Source organism: Haliotis rubra, unplaced genomic scaffold (genome assembly GCF_003918875.1).
Source record: "Haliotis rubra isolate DU_JTF1 unplaced genomic scaffold, ASM391887v1 Scf764, whole genome shotgun sequence".
Lineage (NCBI taxonomy): Eukaryota > Metazoa > Mollusca > Gastropoda > Lepetellida > Haliotidae > Haliotis > Haliotis rubra.
Window position 1 is genome coordinate 74,821 of NW_025767484.1, and position 27,715 is coordinate 102,535.

General features: G+C 40.8%; 1 protein-coding gene across 1 annotated transcript in view; it reads right to left on the reverse strand.

The window, feature by feature from the left end:
* LOC124260458 overlaps positions 1–27,715 on the reverse strand; it is a 91,160-nt gene that overhangs the window by 35,749 nt on the left and 27,696 nt on the right. The window contains exon 2 of the mRNA XM_046694783.1: positions 2,031–2,179. Within this exon, the coding sequence (XP_046550739.1) occupies positions 2,031–2,179 (149 nt within the window). The remainder of the gene's footprint in view (positions 1–2,030; positions 2,180–27,715) is intronic.

Genomic DNA, 27,715 nt, shown 5'->3' on the forward strand with positions numbered 1-27,715 from the left:
TCGAACAAAACCTGCGCGTCCAAACAAGAATTTGTCACATATCAGGAATATCCCCAACTGTGACATTAAGTACCACTGGCCCAAACGCCAGACTATCGAACACATCACTATCCCACGCCACTCTAACCCATTAACAATGTCATCACTATCCATCGACAGACCAACCAATACCATTAATACCACACGCCAGACAAGTCAGTGCCATTACAAGACGACGTCACGTCACACAAACCGATATCATTCATACCACACGCCAGACAAGCCAGCATCGTCAGTATCCCACGCCATACCAACCAGTATGCCATTAATACCATATTCCAACCAATACCATACTCCAACCAATATCATTCATACCACTCGCCAGACAAGTCAGTACCATCACTATCCCATGCCATACCAACCAATATACCATTAATACCATACTCCAACCAATATCATTCATACCCCACGCCAGACAAGCCAACATCGTCACTATCCCACGCCATACCAACCAGCATGCCATTAATACCATACTCCAACCAATATCATTCATACCACACGCCAGACAAGCCAGCACCGTCACTATCCCACGCCATACCAACCAATATACCATTAATACCACACTCAAACCAATATACCATACTCCAACCAATATCATTCATACCACACGCCAGACAAGCCAGCACCGTCACTATCCCACGCTTCACGACAACACAATCTACCTGTCCAACCAACATCAGCCAGATGAGGCTGAGGCTGTCCCTAATCTAACACACCATTACTCATCCTCCGACCACTTGTCACTGTTCAAGGTTCCAGCATTCCACACTCACCATCGAGAAGACCACAGCAAATGCTGCGCATATTTGAGATGGTGTTGGGCTCATAGTAGGCCTCATTTATTATATATGAGCCGGTGTACTAGCCGGCTACATCACTTACCGATATATCAAGGTCAGATGAGTCTTACGGGAAAAGCTAACATCTGCAAAGGGTTCTGACTAAGCACTTGTGCATCCTTCAGTGTAATCAGACTCATGTTTTCCAGATATTGAGTCAGATGTACTAGATAAAGGAGGAATATTACGTTTTAATATGTGGTGAGTTGGTACCCTGAACAGTCCGATCTGATATCCGGTCGTTCCTTCTCGGCAGGACAGAAACATTAGGGAACGATTGAATGCTATAATTTAATTTTTTATCACTTTTATTTATTTTTGAGAAGGAAAAGTAATTTTGATGAAACTGATATCCGATATTGATTCGGTTATTTCCGGTATGCTGAAAGATCGGAATTCCGAGGAATAGGAAAAAATCTGCATGATTCGCTAAGTTCCGGACTGAAGGAACATGGCAAATTCACGTGAATGGCAAAACTCTGCATAAATCGATATTATTACTCTGCTTAAGTAAATAAAGACGATTGATTGAGAAATGTTTGAGGCAATATAAGTTAACAAGTTTTGTTTACATTCACATCAGTTTTACCAGCATTACAAAACATATGATTAATACATACCGTCAAATAAAATGTCATTTAATTTTGAAAACAATAGTTCACGAACCAGCTGAACATAGGTTCCAAGGTACTTAGATACCGATCTTTGAATAGAATATTGCTCAAAGACGTACAATATTTTTAGTCAAGGAAGATCCACAGAGTTATAAGTAGACCCAAGGGAGGTGGGGTACCAAATTCGCTATTAAAGCGTTCTTTCATGACGCCGAAAACCCGGGTACAATAGGGTGTCCCCTGCCGGGCTGTTGCTGGAATATTGCTAAAAGCATCTCAAAACCATACTCACTCACCCACTCACTGTATCTGGATCATCAAAAATATTATCCAGAACATCCTAACAAAATTAATATATTAGCAGATAAAATATTAATCAAAACTCTTGAACTAATACGAACAATTTTGACAAGATTAACAGAGCCTTTTCATTACAATTATATGGTTTCGCTCCTTGAAGCCTTGTTCGTACTAAGGTTCATTAATTAGGCCTCCATAAGGGGAGGTCACGAATCACTGACATATCAGAAGCCTCTACCTTTCTCCGTTTGAAGGACTCTAACGTGAAGGATTCCAGGATATCATCGTAACCATGGTGACCAGAGAATGTGGCGTATTCCGGGTATTCTTGCCATCTCTGGTCATACACTGTCTGCTGCAGGCGCTGCAGAGTGACGGACGGGTGCACTGAAAAGCGAAATGAAATAAAACTGATAAAATTAAACATATCCCTTATCCAGTAATGAGCTGAAATAAAGTTAAATTCTCCATCAACTATATAAGGCTAATATATATATATATATATCAAAGGGATCCTATTAAAGCTGATTAATTCATAAAACTACATATTCAACCTTAACAACTCCTCACTGTGTAAGTATTATTATATTTAGAAGTGAAAACCTGAAAAATATGATAAAACTCTAAAGCATTTTCTTCTTTCAGTTATTATTTTGGGAATCATAGCTTGGTGATTCCGGGACTAAATAGATCCCCTGTGGCCAGGATCAATGGTTTGAGATACTGTCATAGCTGGAATATTGCCCACTAAACAAACGCATTCAATAACTATTCCAGGGGTGAAGTAAACTAATTCTGACACGGTTTTCAACTCAGCGTTGTAATTGATGTTCTTTCTAAGATGCTTCTACTTCCTTTGTTTTGTTGCTCAAGCAACCAGAACTGGAGTTAAGTCAACAATGTCTAACAAGAGCCCCCATTGTAGTTATCTCAACCAACTCAGACCCAGAGCAGTGAAACATGTAATTCACTTCTTCCTTTTCAATAACCCAGAAGAAACCTATACACCAAAATCAAGCAAGTCTCACATCATAGGTCAGACGGCAAATCATTCCCTGACAAGACCTCTTTAAAAATTACCTCAAGAGTTGCATCCAATCATCATTAAGAGCGTTCTTATCTTTAAGCTTCAAACATCATGTCGTTAAGAATAACAGTGTCTGGAGCTCCGATAATACCCGATTGCACCAGCCATATTGAAACTCTAACGTGGGGACTTGTAAGTTCAAAGAAAAACGTTTGACGTGAGGCGGGATGAATGTATATCTTCATGATTCGTGATTACAGAAGTTTGTTGATTTTGAAAGCTGATATTTATCAGATGAATCGTTCCTGTGACTTCGCATTGCTTGTGTTTATGTAAACACGTCAATTCTAAGAGTAGTTCGAGCTACTCCAATATGGTAATTAGAAGAGATAACCCTTTACAGTTGGCATAATATTAGCGTGCAAAGGAAACAAATTCTACAAAGTTTATCGAACGTTCTATTTTGGAAACAATGTGTCTTTATACTGTGTATCACCGATGCTCAATACTATATTTGAGCACAAGACAGGGAATACCTTTAACATTCACATAGTAGGCTTTATGGGGTGAGTGAGTTTAGTTTTACGTCGTTTTTAGCAATATTCCAGCAATATCACGGCGGGGACACCAGAAATGGGCCTTACACATTGTACCCATGTGGGAAATCGAACCCGGGTCTTCGGCGTGACGAGCAAACGCTTTAACCACTAGACTACCCCACCGCCCCACGAAGCTTTAAGGATGTGATATGTAAGAATTAACGGGCTCAAACACCGCATCTTGACAGTCTGCCATGGTGTTGTGTGGCCGTATCTGGTATCTGTATGATCAATGCTCGATGCAACAGCAGAACCTGTTTAAATCAAGATGGGTGGTCGTTTGTAAAGTGGGATAGCCTTGCAGGCACTACACCTCTTCTGTGTGGGGAACGTGACTTCACAAGGACCAGCCAGGATCAGTTACGGTTACTCTCACTGCGTCGAACCAATGAAATACCGTCCTTTACAGCCATTCCCGCGAGCCGGTCCAAAATAATTACTTATAGATTTGGAATGCCTACTGATAGTGTACCTATTCAAAGAATTCAATAAGCTATAATTCCATCCATAGACCCATTCAATTCAGTTATTCTTAGAATTCCAAGGACTGTTAACAAACCAAGCCCTTCATGGACCAAATAATGCACTTATTTATACACCTAATTAATAGAAATATAGACTTTCACACATCTTGGCACGAACAATCCGTAGTTCCATTACCACCCGACTTCCTCGTTACGACTATGTAATCGATTTATTCCCAACTAATTATGGACAGTTATAGACGTTGTCATAGATCGCTCGCTTTACAGCCTCAACTCGAATTGTTTCAACTACCGTTCATAGAACGACGTATACTGTTCAGCAGATTCCTTGAGCTTAACAAGTGACGAACTACCCGGCCAAAGAAAGCATGTTTGTTGATGGTTACACATAAAACCAACAAAACCTGGTTACTCTGTGGTGATGTATGTGACACCGGCATCATGGTTGTATTTTTAACTTTGGTTTGCAGTGTTTCGGAAGCTGTTTTCAGCTTTGTTACCGTTTTGGAATAATTTGGTCCCATCCAGTTTCACACTTCAATTTTTCTTTTGTCCGGGAACTAAGATCTGTTTCATGCAACAAAGTCTAAATGATACAGACAAACGTAGCCTGTCATAGAGACCCTGACACAAATATATTAAAAAACCTAATGCACGTCTAGAAATATGTGGCAAAACTAGATTACCCCAGTTTCAAGTCTTTGGGTTCCTTTTCATTATAATCTTTTATCACAATTCAGGAACCGTTTCTTCTATAAAGCATGTTCAGTTCAGAGGCTAATATTCGTCTAACACAAATACTGCAGTTCCCACGCGTAGCGGCCACGGGCGAGCATACCCACACATGTACGATCAGGTGGATCCGAGAGTCACATGTGCTTGGCAGTCAACAATTCTGTAGTCATCTCTCAGTTTATCGGCATACGGGCTGTGCTTTGACTGCTATAAGACAAAATAGTCCCTACCGTTGGATCGATTACATACACAAGCAGTGCACTCTGTCCCTATACCTTCACTATACATACTTGTTGTATTTCACACGATAGAGTACGTAAACATGGTATGCTGTGTTATCAGGGATGTGGCCGTCTACAGAGCAACATTCAACAATCTATTTTTCATCTGATCCATTGACAAACTTATCTTATTTGACCTTCCACATTGTTTTCCTTGACCTTTGACAACATCATGACCTTGAAACCCTAGGGGTCGCTGATGACCTTTAATTGATTGTTTCAAGTTTCAAATTTTGAAAACAAGAAGCGCTTGCTTGATATGTTTGCAAATAAATGTGAGGCTCCATATCAAGTTCAACCCCTGGGGGGAAGGTGTGTTTGTGTGTTGCCTGTCACCCTCTCAGCCCCGGGCACAGGCACTTTGCCCCGGCCTGGGAAACACATTCGACAACAGCAGATTTCTCTTACAACACTTCTAAAATGGATGTTGCGAGTTTGTTTAATAGGAAAACTAATCTCCTTTCGATAACGTAAAAGGAAAAAACAGCAAAAACTATCCTTTCGTTACTTTTAGCATTATATAAGTTTGTTTTTATCAGTTGGTTGTCGGATTTCGTGGGTTATTTTATTCTATTCAAATCAAAACTGAGGTGGGGCTTAGGTGATTAAGTTGGTGTGTGTGTGTGTGTGTGTGTGTGTGTGTGTGTGTCAAGTGTGTGGTTGGGTGGGAAAGCTTGTTTTGTTTTGTACGAGGATCGGAGGTTCGGTGTACGGTAGGGTTAGAGTGTCATCTGTTTGTTGATATGGAACTGTTGGATTGTTTGTTTGTAGTTGTTTGTAGTTGTTTGTAGTTGTTTCTAGTTGTAGTATTTGTCGCACTCGGCAGTATTTCAGCAATTTGATGGCTGTCTACAAATATATCCGAGTCTCGACCACACAACGATTTGGATGGTAATGGAGTGATCATACACAGAGATGCCAACCCTTATTTAGCCAAATTAGTATTTTGGCCAAAACCTGATGCAAAAATTACTATTTTTTGGCCAAAATTAGTATTAACTTTTCCAAAGGGTTTTCATATTAAATAAAACATTTATAGATATTCTAAGAGCTTGTTATTAACAGTGTACTCATTCAAACAGTATTAAGTATCCACATACAGCTTGATACTGAATAAAATGTAGTTGATATTTATTGTGTATGGTACATATGCTATTTGATGATTTAATTTAATTAAAAATCGTCCATTTTTACTGCTATAGTAGTCGCGTATTTTGTGTTGTTTTTTTCGTAACGAATACGATAAAATCGTATGGGTTGGCATCTCTGCATACACCATGCTTGTTCACTCGCTTAGGTTTAATGTCTATTAATATTATAATAATTATATAAAAGAAGTGACTTTGTATTGAGTTTTACAGTCGAAGTATTTCTCAACGGCTTACATTGAACCAAATGACTGAGTTGAAATCGTTAGCGAAACCAACATAGAACAGCCTTATCGCCAAAGCTGTGACCTTACACACCAGAACAATATCTACTCGTGAATTTCACAAACAGATAAATGTCTACGACATATGTTACATTGGTTATTTATTTTGGATCCCTCCTTACAGAACTGCGACACTGTTTGAAGCGTCATTCACTCACTCACAATCCTGGTCCACCATTTCATAGATAGTGTCATTTTTGTTTTACTCTGCCAAGTGGTTTGATAACCGAATCGGAACGTAAACAGTCACGACGTAACCTTAAACAAGCCATATCACGCACAAATAATCACAAACCAAGGCGGATATTTAATATCACACGTATTTGTTTTGGGTTATCTCACAAGTTGCTTTTCTTGTCTATGGTCACCTGGTTCTAGTGTCCTCCATTCTAACATGACGTCTATTCAAGATGGCGCCGGTTGATGAGCCGTCTAAAGAAAACGTTGTAAATAACTCACCAAAACAGCCGCTTTGAGATTATTTGCGGCCCTCGCCATTCTCATGCATGTCCGATAACCTCGCCCACAGCGGGGTTAAGGTTACTGATGAGCCTTCTAAACAGGCGTTTTTGTCAACACAACGTCAATTGCCGTGAGATCGAGCGGCATTATGGGAGTTTTCGGCCTAATCGGATACCGTCAGTCGTCACGTGACGCGCGCGGAATTCTTTAATGTTGTTTTGTGTCAGGTGAAAGTTGGGGCAATAACATATGGAATGTTTAAAACAGAAGCCACCTCACATGGCTGGTATGAAACGACTGTTGTGTTTTCTTGTAGTTAATAATGTACACTTGTGGCTGGGGGCGTAATGTCTCCCAAAGAAAATGTCACTCTCGTGAATACACGAGGCTGTGCAAATAGAAAAGAAATGTTATGACAGCTTCATCTGAAACCACGGTTGGAGATAGAATTGATATATTACTGTTGGCTATCGAGAACGTATACGTTCTAAACCACCTCACATGCATCTCACCTCGGGTCTCACATGCATCTCACTCACCCCACAACACATATAAAACACTCACGCACAGCACACATATAGGCAGGCTCTAGCACAACACATGTATCACACAGACCACACATGCATTTCATTCACAAATATCTCACTCATGCAGTGCCCATTTATCTCTCAAGTAACACACATATCTCTCACGTGCACCACGCCACCTACCGAGACGGAGCCTTTCCTGAAGCATCATCACTGATTCGACTACCAAAAAACAGATGGAAAAAACTGAAATTATATTCTGATAAGATAACGCTATCAACTGTACATCTCCCACAGCCCGTATCGTTCCGTGAACTAAACCACAAACAGCCGTAAAGCACACATCGCCAGTCGCGGGAAATAGCGTGACAGTAGTGGAGAAATGTGCCAATATAATTCTGGTCCAGATCAGTTCATCTAACAAGTGATGAAACTTTATTGTCAGGAAGCGCATACGTTATAGTCGTGGAAATGTGGAAACACCAGTCTTACGTGAATATTTGTTTGTTGGTTGGTTGTGTAAGGCCGCACTCAGTACGGTTCCAGTTATATGACGGCGGTCTGTAAATAATCGGGTATGGACCAGACAATCCAGTGATCAAAAACATACGATGACATGTGTAAACCAAGGAAGCGAGCTTGCCACCCTATCCCGTTAGTCACCTCTTACAGCAATCATGGGTTGCCGAAGACGAATTCTAACCCGGATCTTCACGGGTCCTTACGACTAGTTTGGGTTGCTGAAGACGAATAGCTTACGTGAGTGGTTGGTGTGGGCCCGCCAATGTGATAACTCAACACATTCGTGATATACTATATAAGGCAAACGAATTCATAACACACTGGAAATATGTTCATTATCATCAAAACCTTTTACATATGATTACAACTCATCCAAATCACCATTATATCTACTTGTGAACGCGTGATCTCGACAGGTCGTATTGACTTTCAGCGGATATATTTTGTATATAATCCCCATCATCACTGATTCGACTACCAAAAAACAGATGGAAAAAAACTGAAATTATATTCTGATAAGATACCGCTATCAACTGTACATCTCCCACAGCCCGTATCGTCCCGTGAAGTAAACCACAAACAGCCGTAAAGCACACGTCGCCAGTCGCGGGAAATAGCGTGACAGTAGTGGAGAAATGTGCCAATATAATTCTGGTCCAGATCAGTCCATCTAACAAGTGATGAAACTTTATTGTCAGGAAGCGCACACGTTATAGTCGTGGAAATGTGGAAACACCAGTCTTACGTAAGTATTTGTTTGTTGGTTGGTTGTGTATGACCGCACTCAGTAAGGTTCCAGTTGTATGACGGCGGTCTGTAAATAATCGGGTATGGACCAGACAATCCAGTGATCAAAAACATACGATGACATGTGTCAACCAAGGAAGCGAGCTTGCCACCCTATCCCGTTAGTCACCTCTTACAGCAAGCATGGGTTGCTGAAGACGAATTCTAACCCGGATCTTCACGGGTCCTTACGACTAGTTTGGGTTGCTGAAGACGAATAGCTTACGTGAGTAGTTGGTGTGGGCTCGCCAATGTGATAACTCAACACATTCGTGATATACTATATAAGGCAAACGAATTCATAACACACTGGAAATATGTTCATTATCATCAAAACCTTTTACATATGATTACAACTCATCCAAAATCACCATTATATCTACTTGTGAACGCGTGATCTCGACAGGTGGTATTGACTTTCAGCGGATATTTTTGTATATTCGTCTGTTAACTTCTTACTTGATACATATTAGGCAATATGAAAAAGAACCAATTACTCTCAAATCAAGTGAGTGAGTGAGTTTAGTTTTACGCCGCACTCATCAATATTCCAGCTATATGGCGGCGGTCTGTAAATAACCGAGTCTGTACCAGACAATCTAGTGATCAACAGCATGAACATCAATCTGCGCAATTGGGAACCGATGACATGTGTCAACCAAGCGAGCCTGACCACCCGATCTCAAATTAAGTGGCTGACGATACACTCGAAAATAGGCTACAAGTATGTGACTTTCGATTACAATTATGCAACGGAACCCCGCTTATGCGGAGCCCAGCTATTCAGAACCGCTCCTCTGCCTCGCCTGTATGTCATTAATGTGCAAAAGGTTTATATAAATCTGGAATATATGCGGCTTTGTACTACTTTGTTCTTAACGCCGCACTTTCAACAGCGACAATCGAATCCAGACGACCAGTGTTTTATTGTTCTGAGGTCCCTCACAGCCGGGGTGCGATGACACGCCGCCAAGCGAGCCACCACAGGATCATGCTCCTACATTAAGCATAGCTTTCTATCTTCATTGCCAAAGGTGATTTTAGAGACTAATTGGAAGGGCAATCTTCTGGTTGAGTCTCAACAGTTGCCCGACCGGGACACATATAGCTTTAGTTGGCCTATTTGAATGTTGCACCAAGGGCCAGGTCCAGAGAGTTAGAGCCGTATATTTTCTAGGATAATGAATGTCACCAAAAAGGTCCCACGGATATTTTGTATTGCTATGGACGAACGTCCTACCATAAACCTATTAGATCATGAACATGTTTTGATGCCGTTTGTCTCCAGCAAATTCGCTGCTGTCTGAGAGAACGAATGTCCAATATGGCCAACAGACCATTAGAGCTGGGGATTTTGTCAATCTGCAAAACATGTTCCTGTTTACGAAAACAAACCGCCAAAACCGCAAGGTCAACCCAAAGATGACACCCAAAGTCCGTTTGTTTTATCGTAAGCGAAGTTAGCTGTCAAAGTTACGCAAACACGTGTAAACACAGGGGCGGCAGTGATTCTATGTACGTAACATCGAGATCCCATCGCAACATATGAACTCAGATAACATTTGGTACACGGGTTGTGTGAACTGTACAGACAGAACCCTTTTTACGTTATCATCCGAGTATTGACGCTAAAGGATTCACCTTAACACTGCAACACAGTTATCCAGAAATGAAACCATTCTGATTACGTTCTCGCACAGTTAAGAATACATGAAATGTGATGTGGGAAATCCTTTCGGTAGAGCTTTCGGTGTGTGTGAGTGAGTGAGTGAGAGAGAGAGGGGGGATGGGGGGTGGGTGTTTCAGATGGACGCTCACAACTATGGGTAAACCCACTAGTACGTGAGTGTGTTGTTCGCAAACCCTGAAACCTAATCGGGTCGAATTCGGGATCATAACCAACAGATTCCAACTCCAACTTATTATCAGCAAATCCTGTGAAGTCTAAGAGAGGTAACTCTGCTGGGAAACCCATGCCATTAAATACGTGGTCCCCATGGATAAACCTAGTCAGATATAATCCCCAGCAACCATTACTGGCCGCAAAAGGCTTGTACATAGACAAGGTGGTCACAAGGTGGTTGAATTGATGTCATCGTAACCCAATCGTTACTCGTGATGTCAACCACTGGGTCTTCTTGAAAAGACCCGCTCATTAACAAATCTCTGACATATTTGAATACAACTCAATAAATACGAACAATATAAAACTTTGAATATTTATTCAAACGCACGCCCAAGGGCACAAATGTATCACAAAAACTGAACTGGGAGTAAACAACATATTGAGTGTTTGGGCGTCAATAAGTCTGTGATACAGACCTTGAAACAAACATATGCAAGTCTAGAATGTGTGGCAAGTGCCAGAGTTTCTGGGTTCCTTTTTATAACATTTATCATAAACACATGCTCTGTCATCGTACCGCATGGTGACAATCACCGGATTATCTGGTTCAGACCCGATTAGTTTATAAACAACATCACACAGCTGTAATACTGCAGAAACAAATATCTGCTCATGATAGGATCACAATTGTACAATCGACTCTGCTTTTGGCAGAGATTTCTTACGAATAGGGAAAGGGTTTTGTCGCTTCTATTGATATAATTTAGGAACTGTTCAGAGACTAGACGTTAGTCTAGGCGTCACAGGAAAACGCTTTGTTTGTAAAGAAAAAATGATAGACGCCAAATACGTAAAACCACGCAGACATTACCCACACCCTTCTTAACAATCATATTCTGTGGAAAGACATCTTAGAATAGATGATAAAGCGTATCATGATTTGTGTCCGAAACAGACAATTGATAGACTCGTTTACAATTGATGTTCCTTAAAAGCGAGATAGGCAAAAACAACAACAAAACAAATCATTGTTTGAACTGCGCTGTATGATTAATTATATTTCAATTCCATCGACCCCACACGCTTCCCGTACACTACATCTCCTAGAGCCACCTTTCTATCTTACCCGACAGCAGTACACAGACTTTGCGCATGATCACTATACGGTTTCCAGATGGACTATATTTTTGCACATTCGGAAAAGAAACATTTGGTTTCCCTGCACGAGCCTAAAATATCGTAATGGATTGTTCCGCGCTACACGAGAAACACGTGCCTGAGAACTGACCCGGATCTCTCTTCCTGTTAATGGGTGAATGGTGCCATTTCGACTATTGCCTTTGTACATATGTCTGATATATATGCTGGAATAAAAACTAATTATACAGATCAGGGAAACACATTTCCTGTCAAACACAAAAAGTTAATGTGACGATCATAATGATAATCTGCCTGCCAAACCTGGGAACCAAACCTGGATCTTCTACAGGACGAGTGGACGCTTGAACCTTTCACCCTACCCCAACGTTTTTCAAATCGAATACACTATATACGTGTGTAACGTTTATACAAATATATCGATCAGGATATATTGGCAATGTATTTTCTGGAGAATATCTCAAACAACCCATTACATATGCGATCATATTGGCCACAATATAGATTACTGAACAAGCCATGACCTACATTTGGTTGTACAGACATGCAACAACTACGATCATCCAGTTGCACCCCAAACTAGCTGCGCATATATTTGGAATCAGTGTTTAGTGTCTTTTGTCTTAAGAGTATATTTACCTCTCTTCAGTACATGCAGTGCGTGTTTATACAAAACAAACAAAAAAACGATTACCTCGTTTTGATATGTGCATGTTGGCTCGCTTTCCAAACAGTCTGGATAATTCGTAGCAGTAACATACATCAAGCAAAATACACGAAGAGAAAGAAAGAAACATATTTTGTTTGTTGATAGTCTTTAAACTGTAAATAAGTCATAAAAACGGTTGTACCTGTGACGGTTTAACAGCCACACGCCAAAATACGTTGTTCTAACACAGCCGTGCCAGAACATACCAACAAGGGAGCTTGTGTGTTGCGTTCGGGAGTAGGACTCCTTTGTTTCAATAGGACATGGGTACCAAGAACTATTGGCTGGTTCAAGGTTGTAACGAATCCGTAGAGGACGCGACGTTGTGTGCCATGTAAATCTAAGTGTCATCAGGGCTCAAGATCATTTTTCAACATCAGGAGTATGTACTGCTTATTTTTTCATTACAGGAGTACTGGAAAATCTTAAGAGTACATTCAGGATACTGAATGGAATTTAATGGAGCATCAGTAATCTTATGTTTCGTTTCGTATATGCACCACAACATAAGTACTCTTGTGGAAACAGGTAAAAAAACATTAAAACAATTCTTCTTTCAGATAAATACGTCTGTAAATGACACGAAGACCGTACACCATTGCTGTGGTGCGTATCTGCTACGTTTCCTAAATTACTTCCTACCATATCGTGCATATTTTTATCCGTACATACGCAGATATGGACGGCCCTTACCTGGAGCCTTGTCTGATATCATGATACCTAAGATTAACGCTTAGTCTCTGAGAAGACTAACTCTTAGAGACACAAACAGCTCTATTTACTCTAAGGAGCCCGATTGAGATGGGAGAACCTGAACCTAAGGAAATCTAGACTTGCTTCATTCAGAGTGTTTGCTTTGCAGACAGAGCTGGATTGAAGTTCTTTAAGTTCAAAAATATGTAAATTGATTACAACTATTTCCATGATTAGAAAATCGAAACCAAACCTTTCAATGCACCTCTCCTTCAGACAAAGAAGCCGTTTTCTAATTTGAAAACATTTTGAGCAACATTGTTCCAGTTACTGGTTGTACAAATGTATCGAAGTTTGTATTTGTAAATTGCTCTTATTCTTACAAACAAATAATATCATAATCAATATTTGTCCATTAGAAGGTGGTTCCCAAGTATCAAAACAATCCAGCAATAGTTTTCCCATTCAGCAGACACAACATTATCTATCACACAGCAACACGTCTGTAATCCGAAACTCTTCGGCTCGGACACTCAGCTTTTCTGACCAACTTGTTGGGTAACTTCTTTGATTGGCATTTGATCGTTGGGTAAGTCTCTTCATGACTGATGTGATATTACTACCTTTTACTACTAATCCAGAGATTTGTTATCAGAATTCTTTCACCGGGAACGGATTTACGGGGATTCAGTCTTAACATTTGCAAGCCGCGGGTGACCACTTTGCTTCACCATTGTGCACCCTTTACTGTCTGTGTTGTTCACTCAGGGATTTACAGAACTCGAATTCCTGCGTCCTATACGCATGAAAATTGACAATAGACGCAACAAAATTTATTAGCGCATCCACAGGTACTCATAAAAAGTCCAAATACTTTTTGTAAAAATTTAAATCAAGTCACAATAAGTTATCACTGCGTTTGCTACTAGCTGGGTTATGGTATTATTTGCAATTTAATTACTGTAACAATGTGATGATCATGATACACAATACAATAGCAATATTAATAATAATATTTAAGTGTCTGGGATCCCTATTTTCTTGTCCAGGACTCCAGGAGTATGAGTCCCAGGGACCCTCAAGTACAGGACTCCATGTAAATCCCTGCTCACTGTCTGTCGATGTGGCGTGGTAGCAGTACATAGTAGATACATAAGCATGAGTGTATAGAAAAGAACACATCTCATCTATAACCGTAGAATGCTCATGAATCACAACGGATGGACATGTTACATCATCATAAACAAGTCAACGCCATAATAACACGAGCTAACTACAACCATAGCGTTTTCTTACTCAAATACAAATTAGAACACGTTTTCTCCTACTCGTATATAAAACATGAACTAGGCGTTAGGGGAAATATCAAAGCACCGAAATACACCAGATGTATTCTTTCTAATAATTTTTTATCAAGATAATATGTTTTTGTTCGTTGGCACATGCACCTAGGAAGAAGGCATGTGGGATTGTGTTTCATGTTCAGATGAAGAACACGTCATCTGCCGGCAGATGGAGCTGAGTAGTCTTGCTGACTGGGTTCCTGTTTAGAAGAAATCGTAAGCGCACAGCGAAGCCAGTTTACATTCATCCATGCAAGATAAAATACCATCTTAACTGTTCGTAAAATTGATGTCTCCCTCAACAATGAGGTTATCTCAAAGGAGGTTGTAGTTTGCCTTTAAAGAGATACAAATTTCATAAAGCAAAGAAACAGCGGGATCTTTTTCTCACATCAATCAAACTTCCTGGGATTGTTCACCGACGAGAGTCTTGGTATACTAACATTGAAAAAAACTTGTTGAGGCAGAATTGTCAATCTTTTCAATATGTCTGTATTTGTCTTGTGGCCTCTCTACCAAAATGTTCATGTCTCTCATTATGGAAAATATCCTAAAACTGCCACAGTACGTTATCATGAAACTGGCACATACATGTACGACTAGCACGTCCCTGCTAAAAGAACTTGTGAATAATATTGTTTTGTTCTTGAACAGTGTGGAACCAGATCTGCATCACACAGACAGACTCATCCACTGATCTCTCGTCTCTCGTACAGACCCTGAAGCAAATATATCCAAGAAAGCCCACACAAGTCTAGAAAATGTGGCAATCTAGATTTCCTCAGCTTCTGAAAATGAAGAAAGTCTCATGGCTCCTTTTCATTATATATATATTTTTTACTATGAACTTTTGTCAGTAAAATATGTTCATTTCAGAGACTACCTGTTAGTCTAACTGATCTCGTATGTTTAACGCAACAAACGTCTACGCGGCAACAAAGGCGGGTGTTAGTTACTCTGATTAAGGAACGGTTTGTTACCTTTCTGCCACACACCATCGCCTTACATAACACGATAAGGATGTGGCATGATGGAAGTTAACGATATTGTCACGTGACATACGGGTCTCACCTGGCGGCAGATTGGCCCCCAGGATTGCAAGGAAAGTGATCTGCTAATCGCTCGTGCCAGAAGAAAGCAAACATGGTCCGTAGACCATAGCCCCACCTCGCTAGTGGCGGTTCCGGAAGTGTGGTTGGCACAGGCCCGGATGTTTGATGAGAACAGTATGTGCACTTTATTACTCAGCGAACATTACATAAAGTGCTACTTTGTACACCCAAAGCACTCAACAAAAGGCAATTCCATGGAAAGGTCTGGGAATTTGAGATATTTGTGTTAAAGTTTTATGAAGGTCATACATTCTAAATAAACTTTCTCCTTCTATTCCTTCTTTTTGGTAGTGGTGGTGTTAGTAGAAGTAGCAGTATGTATAATAGTAGTAGTAGTAGTAGAAGTAGTTGTAGTAGAATATGAAGTACTAGAATGAGAAGAAGTATGAGTAAAGGTAGTAGTAGTGAGTGAGTGAGTGAGTGAGTGAGTTGAGTTTTACGCCGCACTCAGCAATATTCCAGCTATATGGTGGCGGTCGGTACATAATCGATAATCGGGAACCGATGACGTGTGTCACCCTAGTATTATTATTATTATTATTAGTAGTAGTAGTAGTAGTAGTAGTAGTAGTAGTAGTAGTAGTAGTAGTAGTATTAGTAGAAGGTTCTTGCTGAATGTCCCTGAGCATCACTAAACACAGCAGTACAACAGAAATGACAATGCCAGACAGTGCTGCTAACGACTTTTGATGAGAAGCTGCGACTATTCCCCTTAGATTACACCAACGTTAACCCCAACAAGGCATGTTGGAATACCAGCATGTTCACTTGAACAGCTGAGGTACGAATATTGAGACATATTTCCATGGTTGTGGCGTCATAAATTAATCATTCTTCAAGTAGAATGTATCCCCAACTGTTCAGAACGCATTGTCTGGAAGTTATTGCTCAAAGGAAATATTTATTGCTGCAATTACGTCATGTGTGGCGTCCGTATCACGTGGCGCGATAATGCATGTATCTTAAAGGAACAATGGTTGGAATGGCATGTGCCAAATGTAATCTCGAGTTCTGTGACGTAACGCCAGTGGGAAGACAATACGGAAGTGCAGCAGCATGAAATGTAGATAAATCTTTTATACCACGACAGGGCCGGATTCCACATGCTGTCGGAAATTATCGGCAAAGAAAAGTTAGAGTTAATGTAAATAGCCATGCAGGTCATAGAAGCGTCTCTCGACACCTTTCCATGCTGATAATACTAGTATCTGTATTCTCCCCGGGGAGGTGAGATTAGAATCAGAGTGCACACTGATCCGATGTAATGATAGCATACGCTTAAAACTGGCATACGTTGTGGAGGATTATTCTATATAGGGTTCCAGTAATGTGATTACAAACCATTTCCATCTCTCTCATCAGTAATGTCCAACCTTAACTCTTGCGCCGGACGACTACTTCCGGTTATTTGAATCAGACCACAATTGAAGCTATGGTAGAGAAGGTTTCTAACGTATAAAGGGGCGGTGGGGTAGCCTAGTGGTTAAGGCGTTCGCTCGTCACACTGAAGACCCGAGTTCGATTCCCCACATCGATGCAATGTGTGAAGCCCATTTCTGGTGTCCCCCGTCGTGATATTGCTGGAATATTGCGTGAGTGAGTGAGTTTAGTTTTACGTTTTTAGCAATATCACAGCAGGTGAAACCTGAATTGGGCTACTTCACAAATTGTACCCATGTGAGAATCGAATCCGGGTCTTCGGCGTGACGAGCGAACGCTTTAACCACTAGGCTACCCCACAGCCTCGAATTGGTTAAGAAGCGATAGATAGGTCTTATAACAACCCATGACACCATAGGGTGAAAACACGTCGAATTCGAATGAGACAAGGATTATTAACACGAAATTCAAATGGAAGGCATCACACATTTCTACGACACTATCAGTATTACGTTTGCAATACGATTAGTACAGGGCATTAATATCAGGGTGGCGCCCTCGACCGGTAATGGGGAGACTACTGGTTCCCATTAACCTTCTGTGAACATGAAAGAGAAGCAATGTCTACTGATCTGATTATTGTAATTCGGAGATAAACGATGGTGGATCCTGTTCTCATTGTACCAGCATAGGGACGCGGTGGGGAGTTTAAAGACAGGGCGATGTTTGAAGTTGTTCGTAGTGACCGACTTTGTTAACGTTGATGGATGGGGTGGAGCCGTTCTAAACGGTAAATTATGTTACACGTGCTCTCGATTAGAGGAGGCTGAAATTTTGATAGTTAAAAGTGTGCAAATTATTTTAAGGTTTTCTTATCGCGAGGTAATTGAGCCAATGGTTTAGGATATGCCAGCAAAAGCTTTTACGAACGTCGGTACGTGATGTTCCACTTCGCTATTGTTTGTCTGTTAATGTGTGGGTGAATGTGTGCAAAACAACGGAAAACATATCAAGCCAATCTATGATCCAAAGATATACGCACGAGGACATATTACATACATGTGCATCGACGTATGAGAAGAGATATTGTTGGATAATAAACACGTACTAAGATAGACAGTGGCACATATACATACACACACATATGAAAGTGATGGAAGTTGCTTATAGTCGCTTGTAGCCTTATTCCAGTAATAAGACATGAGATGAATGGGACTGACATATTTTACCCCCATAATGAATCGAACCCGAGCTCTCGGCGTGGTAAGCGATCCTTAAACCTCTAGGCAATCCACTGTCCTTTTAAAGATAGATCGACAGATGGACAGTTGAGTTCACCAAACGGATAGGTAGATATGGACTCAAACAGACCTAGAAACCGACACCTCGTGAACATATTCGTTCAGAGGTGATTTTAGGGTTTTTGAAAATGCGAAGTTTCTCAAAACAAAACTCATGAATTGAAGAGAGAGCACTACATGACAGAGACGAACTGCCACTGGTTGACCGGTGAGATGTCTAACCTCTCTGGATCCGCGCCTGGGTACGGTCCCTCAATCTTCCGGCGCTGTGACCAAGCATCCATGTCATATCGTCTTTCACTGTAGATAATACCACAGTGCCAAGAGGCCAAAGCAATATGAAAACACCGAAACTGTAGCAATATTTGGGTTGAAGGTGTGTTCTCTTCCTGTGAAGCCCCGCGTGGCACCACACCTGTAACACTATGCCTACAGTGGTGTATAATACTCTAGGATGCTCGCCACATGATGATGCCCTGTCACTCACATGTCGGCCCTGCATCCTTCAGTCTGTCAGATTACAATGTAAGCAGAAAACAGCAAGGGACATATGAATAACACCTTTACACTGAGAAGCTGAGAACAATCACACAGTTATCAGCTATAGTGCACGAAACACAATCAACATGAGCCAAATGAACAATATAACAGAACTGAAACACTACTAGGCTGACCCACCGCCTCCAATACACCAACGAGCATCTTTTCAGCATGGTCGGGAACTGTGTAACCACTTGTCCTCTATTTTCTACAGGGGCGGTTGGGTAGCCTAGTGGTTAAAGCATTCGCTCGTCACGCCGAAGACCCGGGTTCGATTTGCCACATGAGCACAATGTGTGAAGCCCATTTCTGGTGTCCCCCGCGGTGATATTGCTGGAATATTGCTAACAGCGGCGTAAAACCAACCTGACTCACTCACTCACTATTTTCACCACATTGGTTCGCATTTGTGAAGCTGTGGGATACTAGATTGATCGGACGGTCCGGTCCGGTGAGATTGCATGTAGTCGTAACCTCGCCGCGTGGCCAATGCTCGCAATATCAATCACTGGTTTACACTTGTGTGTAGCTGGGATATTGCTGAGGACGGCATGAAAAAAAAAAAAACCCTTCTTTTTTATTTATTTGTACTTATTAAACTTTCAGTGTTTAAAATATCTGCTCTGAGGTCTGTAGAAAGCCTACACCGATTCCTGTGCCTCAAGTACATTCAGCCAAGGTGAAGGTCGGCCATGGGAAACCAGAGCCCCGACCGTCTGAACGTCTGAGTACGTTCCTAGATGGCCCTGTGATGTTTTATGTTAAGTTTAGTTGAGTTACTATGTGCCTCATTTCTGTCGAGCACGACACTTTAAGCTTCTCAAATGGTTTACCATTCGGACTGGGCTTTTGCAACTCCGCGGTGAAAGAGTGCGCTATCATACACGTATCAAATTACTAGACTGGACCCAGTCCACCACCGCGCCATTTGAGCAAAACCTGTTCCGCTCGAGCTGCCAACACAAGCACGCAATAAATATATTATCAAATACGTTTTCAGTGTGACAGTATAGCTTAACCTGTCGGTTATGTCGAAATTTGACACTAAACGATTTTGCATGCGCTACCAAACGTTTGATCTCGACCCGTTACATATATAACCGTCACATCTTTGATGTTCGGAGTTCGGAGCGTGTCGGGGATGTGAGGAGCCTAGGGCAAGATGCCTAACAGAGCAGGAGATAAGTTGTGTTGCAAACAGCATCAATGAACAGCATCATGAACTGGTTCCTGATCTCAAATTTATTTAATTATATTTTGCAATATACTATTGACACTTCAGTACTAACAACTCAAAGCAACAAAACAACTTCAAACATGGTAATACCCTCCAGATACTAGACGAAGACGCTGTCTAAGAAATAGTGTTAATTGTAAGATCATTCTTCAGAAGACCAAAGCATTAAAGGAACGTTTAAATCTCTCAGTTCTAGGATTGGAACGTGGGAAGGATTTACGCTTTGGTAGCCGGGAAAGTCCATGGGGTTAATGTTTCTTAAAATATATGCCCTTGGGTATGCAAGAGAGACCCAAAAAATCAGTCGCCAAATTCGGCCACGGTGAAGGTCGTCCAGCTGAAACCAGATCCCTAATCCGTTGTATGCATGAAAATCTCCTATAATGAGTTTATTTTCAATTACACAACACAGAACGACAATGATATCAAAATGGCCTTCTTCATATGTCAAAAACTTGTTCTCTATTTCTGAGTTCATCAACTGTGAAGGTCCGGGTTAGAATATTGATCTTCAGTAACCCATGCTTTGTCGAAAGAGGCGACTAACGGGATCGGGTGGTCAGGCTCACTGACTTGGTTTACACATGTCATCGGTTCCCCATTGCGCAGATCGATGCTCATGCTGTTGATCACTGGATTGCCTGGTCCAGACTCGATTATTTTCAGACCGACACCATATAGCTGGAATATTGCTGAGTGAGGCGTAAATCTAAACTCACTCACTCACTCACTCTGAGTTCATCAGCGAAAAACTGCTATTGCAAAAGAAAAAGCACTTCGCATATGAAGAATAGTATTTTGATGATATTTACTTTAGTGGTTGTATTTATTGCGTACACAAAAAGTTCGTATCGTACATTTTATCTAGTAAAACAATCATTGTATGGAATAATACCCTAGGATATGCTTGAAGAGGCTCGTTGGAGCTAACAGCGGGCCTCTGTGAAAGGGTAAATTTACTTTGAGCATAATTTTTTTATAACTGTTTTCATATTGGTATTTACGTTGGTTTGTTTACTGTTTTAAGCAAGACGACATCGGTCAGTGAGTGAATGAGTTTGGTTGTACGCCGTCTTTAGCTATATTCCAGCAATATCACGGCGGGTGACACCAGAAATGGGCTTTACACATTGTACCCATATGTGGAATCGAACCAGGATCTTCGGCGTGACGAGCGAACGCTTTAACCACTGTGCTACTCCACCGCACCACATCCGTCAGTGAGTAATCGAGTCTGGACCAGACGTTGACACAATGAGCTTATGTAATCCGTTTAACTATGTCGTTAATACGAACATCATTAACTCGATGTGTCGTTAAAAGATGTGACTCTTGATGTTGACTCTTCAATGTGGGTTTATATGGTCACTCCGCCTGTTAGGAACAACTCCATGTAGTTTCAGAACCAGAGGACCTCGAGTTAACTGTCAAGATACAAAACATAAAGTATTGTTCGTTTTATTCTCCATACTGAAAGCTACGTAGGAGTTAAAAACCCAGACTCCTGAAGTTGGAGACAATATCTAAATTATCTGTCGACAACCTGCTCTTAACCGGAAGGAAGAAATTAATTTCCGCCGGAAGCGGAAGTGTAAAGAAATGATTAATCCCGTCATCCCCCGACCAGCGAACACGTGCAGTCGACAGATAAATACAAACATCCTCAAAATGGTTCTTCCGCAGAGAAAAGTATGAAAGACGTGATTACTTTGAAACTGTTGTACTTGTACAGCTTTGCGCTGTGTACATATGTCTAGCCAAGATCTAGCATGATTTCTCCGTTCACATTCTTGTCAGATCGAGAAGGGTGGGAATACCTACGTCATAAAGAGTTTGTGAGAGTGTGAGTGGTTCTAACTCCTGATGAACAGTCATCAGATATAACACGACGTGTCGATCTTATGTGGGGGCTGAATCCGTATTTGGTGAGGTAGAGCAGGGCCCCGTTTCACAAGATACCGTAACGCTAAAACTGTCGTAAATCTGTGTTACCTGAGTATATGAGGTACGACAGTCATAGCGCTACGATAGCTTTGTGAAACGGGGCCCAGGTCTTACGCTTTAGGTAAAACCCACGAGCACATGCAGGGTGCCGAGAAACCCAAAGACATAAAATGAGAGCATAACAGAGAATCAAACTCATGGTCAAATCAGTCGACATAGGTTTCTGGCACACCAAAGGGCCATAACTCTGAACAGTGAATTGTGGCCCCTTAGAAGACTCTGCCACCTGTGCCCCCTCCCCACAAAATGATCAATCTTACTTTAGCGGTCCTCTTTACAGGCCTAACCCCTAATATCGACAAACCATAATATCTAAGTGCCCTACTTATTCCAATGCAAAATGTCATTGATACATTAAAATTACGATTTATGACGTATTTGATTCCATTTATCACAGAAATCACGGTAACATTTCGATTTGCACGTAAAATTACCCCTTCTTGCTTGCTATTTGATTAGGGCTTATTATCATTGCCCATTAGATGTGTTTAATCGTATGAGTTACTGAGCTATAATTCCCAGCGTAAAGTACTACCCCATGATGAAAAAACATCTTAGTACAAAATTGCTCCTATTACCAAGGAAATCCTTCGAAATTAGAATAAACGCAAAGTCAGACAGCGTCCTATAAATCAATCACGACCGATGACAAAACTCCATGAATTATCTTTCAAAGCATGTTTCGACATAATTAAATTAATTGCAGACCGATTACGACACGTCACCGCAGTTGATGTACATCAAAATGGATTGCCTTTCTCTAGCGTCGGCTGACGACCATAATTGAATATCGTAGATGCTTTCCCATATCAATACCCGCATGTGTACAGAAAGGTCGATATGGAATAAAAGGCTATGTAACAAAACTGATGCTTTCTGCCCACAGAGATGACAGTAATAGCCCTTGTGTAACGTTTACTGTTGCAGCTGGCATGGGGACATGGACAAATGTGTTTGATATGGAAGGCTTCAGGATGTCCAAGTCATTAATCGTCGTTGGATAGACAGTATCAGTGATTGGAAACGGACAGCATGCATAAATATCCGTGTCCATTTGGCTTCGTGTATCAGAATCAATTCATGATCGAATTGGTTCCTAACCCAATCAATCTTGAGTTCAAAACAGTTTCACTGCATAGGCCATAGGCATCGTCTTTGTGAAGTAATTGGTCTGTTTTGTTTGTTTGTTGTTTGTTTTACGCCGCACTCAGCAATATTCCAGACATATGGCGGCGGTCTGTAAATAATCGAGTCTTGTCCAGGCAATCTAGTGATCAACAACATGAGCACCGATCTATTGGCTTCTTGCACTAAGTGCTTGAGTAATCTTGTGGGTTGAAGGTCAGTGTACGTCGCGGCGGATTGTGTCATACAGACGAAGCATGGTGAGACGTGGTTGTCATCATGAGAAACGTCCCACACCGCGGGACTACAACAATATGCAATCAGTCGGAGAGCCCGACCACCCTATCCAATTTAGCTCCTTCAATTAACAAGCAACAGACAATGCTGGGGCTAGTTCTGGTCCTACGGGTAAATGTGTACATTGTGTGAAGCCAGTGCCATGGTACCAGTATCCCGTGGTGGAGCCACCATCCTCATTCAATCCTTTGTATGTACGCCTTGTGCACGTACTCTCCTGTCGAACATATCTTGGCACAGTTATTCTACAGCTGAGAAGCACATATAGCACATGAAATGTCAGCTTGGGCAATTGACTTGGGCAGTGAATGGATACCCGGCAGGATGAGATGGAAACGGTTACCCTTCAAGCATCCGACAAGGCGTCTTACGTTGTACTCCAAAGAGTAAAAAAATGATTGAAAATTTAGTGCACACTGATCATTTGATGGGGTAATAATGTTAGAGACTTCAGCGTCCACTGTATGGAGGCGAGCGAGATATGAGTACCCTGCATCATTTCTAATTGTCAAGAATTATCACCCACGTGTAACTTGTAATAGGCTCGTTTTATAAAGTAATGTTGGGTAAGTCATATATCTGTGTCATATATTACTCTCACAATATGCATGAACATAACCATTTTAAACAGTAAGAAAATAAGTTACAAATTGTCACATCTTACGAAACAATCTTAACTGCAAAGGAACTGATTGGTCAGTCATTGATACCATCTCTAAAGCTATTCTCCACGGTCTGGTTCCCATTTCAATTCTAAGTCTAGACAGTGGCATCGATGCCTTGAATGTAAAAGACACTTTGCCCCTGAACAGACAGGTCACTGGGTTACAGTTACTGAAATGGCCGCACATGAATAGTTGGGTTCGTACATACTACCGACGGGTCATGCAGGTGTTGATGTTTGGATATCCTCATACAACCATACAGGGAAAGATACCCATGTCTTCTATGTTAAATCGTTAATCTTGATAATCCAAACATCATGGATATTCTGATCCCGAAAAGGAATTTCAACCTTGTCCTGACGTAAACGTGATGTCTTCTCAAATCAGTTACAAATTTCTCAAAAGAAAACAAATTTAATTCTGGGCATAATGTAATACGCAAGAGGGTAATATGCTACATTATGCCCGGAGTTAAATTTGCTTTCTCAGAAGAATTGTTATATATACATAATGTAATAATATAATGTAATACACCATCTGGTAATTGCGTGTTAGAATTGGCCATCAGTATCCTGTGCTTGTGAGACAAGTCATACTCAGTGAGTCAGTGACTCAGACTCGGTGACTTGAAATGCGTTTCGTTCTACGTAGGACTTTGTTCATTATATCAATCACAGGTTTGTCTGGCCCATATTCGATGATTCAAACACTGCTTTCAAACATCGCTGAAAATTGCGTTGAACACCAAATAGAAAACAAAAATAAACGAACTCAACAAATTGTAAATGAATTAAACATAATGAATATCAGTGTTGATACTATCTAATTACATCCTACTGATCACATATTACGTCGCACGTGATTAATTAACCAATTACTGCAATTATACATTCAAGGTCAAGTAGACTGAAGGTTCATCGCATGCTCCAGCCATGCTCATAAACGACCCCCTACCTCGGGAGGCGGCCAGTTATTAGGATCAAAGTCAAAACATGGGTCTCATTAAATATTCCTCCCAGTGGGTCATGTTGTGGGTCAACGTACACAGCATACGGTCTTGGTATCTGTATCACTTTAATCAGCTTCCTCACACTGAAACACGGTGTCTTCATTGAGACACGCATGCGCATCAGCGTCTGTCTTGGTGTGTAGACTTATAAATCATAACTGTACATGCATTAATGTCAATCACTGTCTCTGCTACGTGCACAATTCGTACATGCACGGAACGATGCCATTCAGCGGGGGTCTGTATGTAATAGGCCGCAGGTATTATCCTCATTTAGACTCTTCATAAAAAGGCGCCCTATTGCGAAGTGCGGTGTTGTCCATGTGTACAAGATACGGAAGAAAACGAATATATGATCTTGGTAGTCTGTCTCACAGTCCCTGAACCGCATTTCCCATCCACCAAGCCCATTCTTCAATGCTAAGGCCCTAAATGAAGTATGTCTAGATTTTAATTTTCAACTTAGAAGGAATTGCTTGTTTATATCAAAATTATATATATTCGTATAAGCGTTAGTCTAATGACCTTGGACTAGAATCCAATATTCGCCCTATTTATGTGTGAAACTTTGTCATCGCCATACCCCTTATTGTTGGGTTTACCAAAGTGATAAACGTTTAAGACTTGTATCATGTTGGGCTTTCCTTCACCGTTGAGCTATCAATGTAAATTGAAATTTTGTTCACTCAACACTTACTAACTCCTTCCTCACTCACTCACTCCGCTTTCTCACAGTCTGTGTCATTATGTTAAGTAATCGATAACAACATTCTTTGATATGTATGTCTTAAAGCAGAGACCATATACCGGTATATGGTCTCTGTTTAAAGTAGTCATACGCATTTCCTTTAGAAAATCTATATCAAACGATTTGTTCATAACCGCCTGTAATAGTGTGGTGCAAAATAGTTTCACAATACAACTTTACAAAAACATTAGTTATATTCCATCAAGGAAGATGAACTGGGACAACACTTTGGCAGTCCTAATCAGTATGATCCCATCTATGTAGTTATTGATAACGTTAATTGCATACAAACGCAATTGAACCCCGAGACATTACTTATTGATCCCAATTTAAACTCCAGCGTTTTACAGGCAAATGTCGGTGCATAAACTGCTCGTTTTCTACATCCATCCACAGCACGCCGTACATCTGACGGGAAGCAGTGGTTATCTTGTAAGACGATCATCTCTGTGATCAGGTTATGTTGCATGTGTAATTTCTTACATAATGAAATCCAGATGAACAACGTTTCGGGTTAGTGTCAATAGTACGCACGTTATGTTCAAACGTAAATATTTAATTCGACCACCTCCCATTCCTGCAAATTGACACTAACGGCCATTAACAGAAACCAGCATTTCATTTAATCCACATAAAACAAATCTCGCAGAATTTCATAAAGCAATAACTTACAATTCCCTTGTATACTACTCAACAAAAGTAGAAGGACACCTCATTCTTTCCTATTGCCACAGTTTCACAGATTCACCGAAGTAATATGGAAAAAATAGGGTGTACCTTAACTTCTTCCGATAAGTCTATGACATGAAAAACGAGTTTATCTCTTTATTTGCTGCACAAGGGTGTACATAAGTAATTTAACGCTGAATGTGAAAACGAAAACTCATTTTAAAGCAAACCCTCTCTGAAACTGTTGAAGAGCTACTTTCGGCTTTGGGAAAATGGAAATAGATGAACTTTTGAACAGTATTAACACGTAAACGTTTGGAAACGAGGAGTTTTACAGCCAATATCTCTGATGAAAGGGGTAGCCGTGTTTGGCACGAGAACATTACGTCATAACAAACGACATAAATTCCCATCGCTCGTTGAACAGACATAAAGACATGCAATAAACGAATCAATTTAACTTTGAGAATTCGATGCCTATCTCAATAAATGCATTCTTTAAATGAGTGTCCGACAACACTATCTCCCAGACATCAACAATTAGACAGTGAAGACGACTGGGTCTTACAGCCGCCATGTTTGCTAAGTATGTTATTGGCAGTATCGCCATCTAGCGGCCTAGTTTCACAGCAGGGAAGGGACATAAACCCTCCTGGAACTAATTATCTCTTTTGTAAGATAACATTGGTCATTTATCCCTTTGATAAACAGAAACTCATGCTGGGTTGAATTATTTCCGCCGTCTAATTTCGAGGAAGGATTCACTGCTGATGTCAAATGAAAGTTTTCCAGATCACATTTATCAGACAATCTACATCTTATCGTTATCAAATGTTCAACAACATTGCTGTGTAATTGCACGCATGGTTTAAGTCAGTAAATGAACACTAATGAAGAAAGCATTTCATTTCACAAATAGATGTGCTGATTACGACAGACCCGATGATCACACGCTGAATATATATAATCCAAATCTACTCCAACAGGTAATTATCTGTGAAGAAGACCCAAAAAATACCAGTTACGTTGTGGTGAGTCTGTTTTTGGCAAGGGTCTATTAATATTGTCTACATTATTCCATCTGAACTGTCCTGACCGTTTAGTTGTATTTGAATTCAAAATTAACAAAGCTGAAGCTTGTAATGAGTGAGTGAGTTAAGTTTTACGCCGTTTTATTCCAGCAATATTACGGCGAGGGATACTAGAAATTCACACATGGTACCCATGTGGG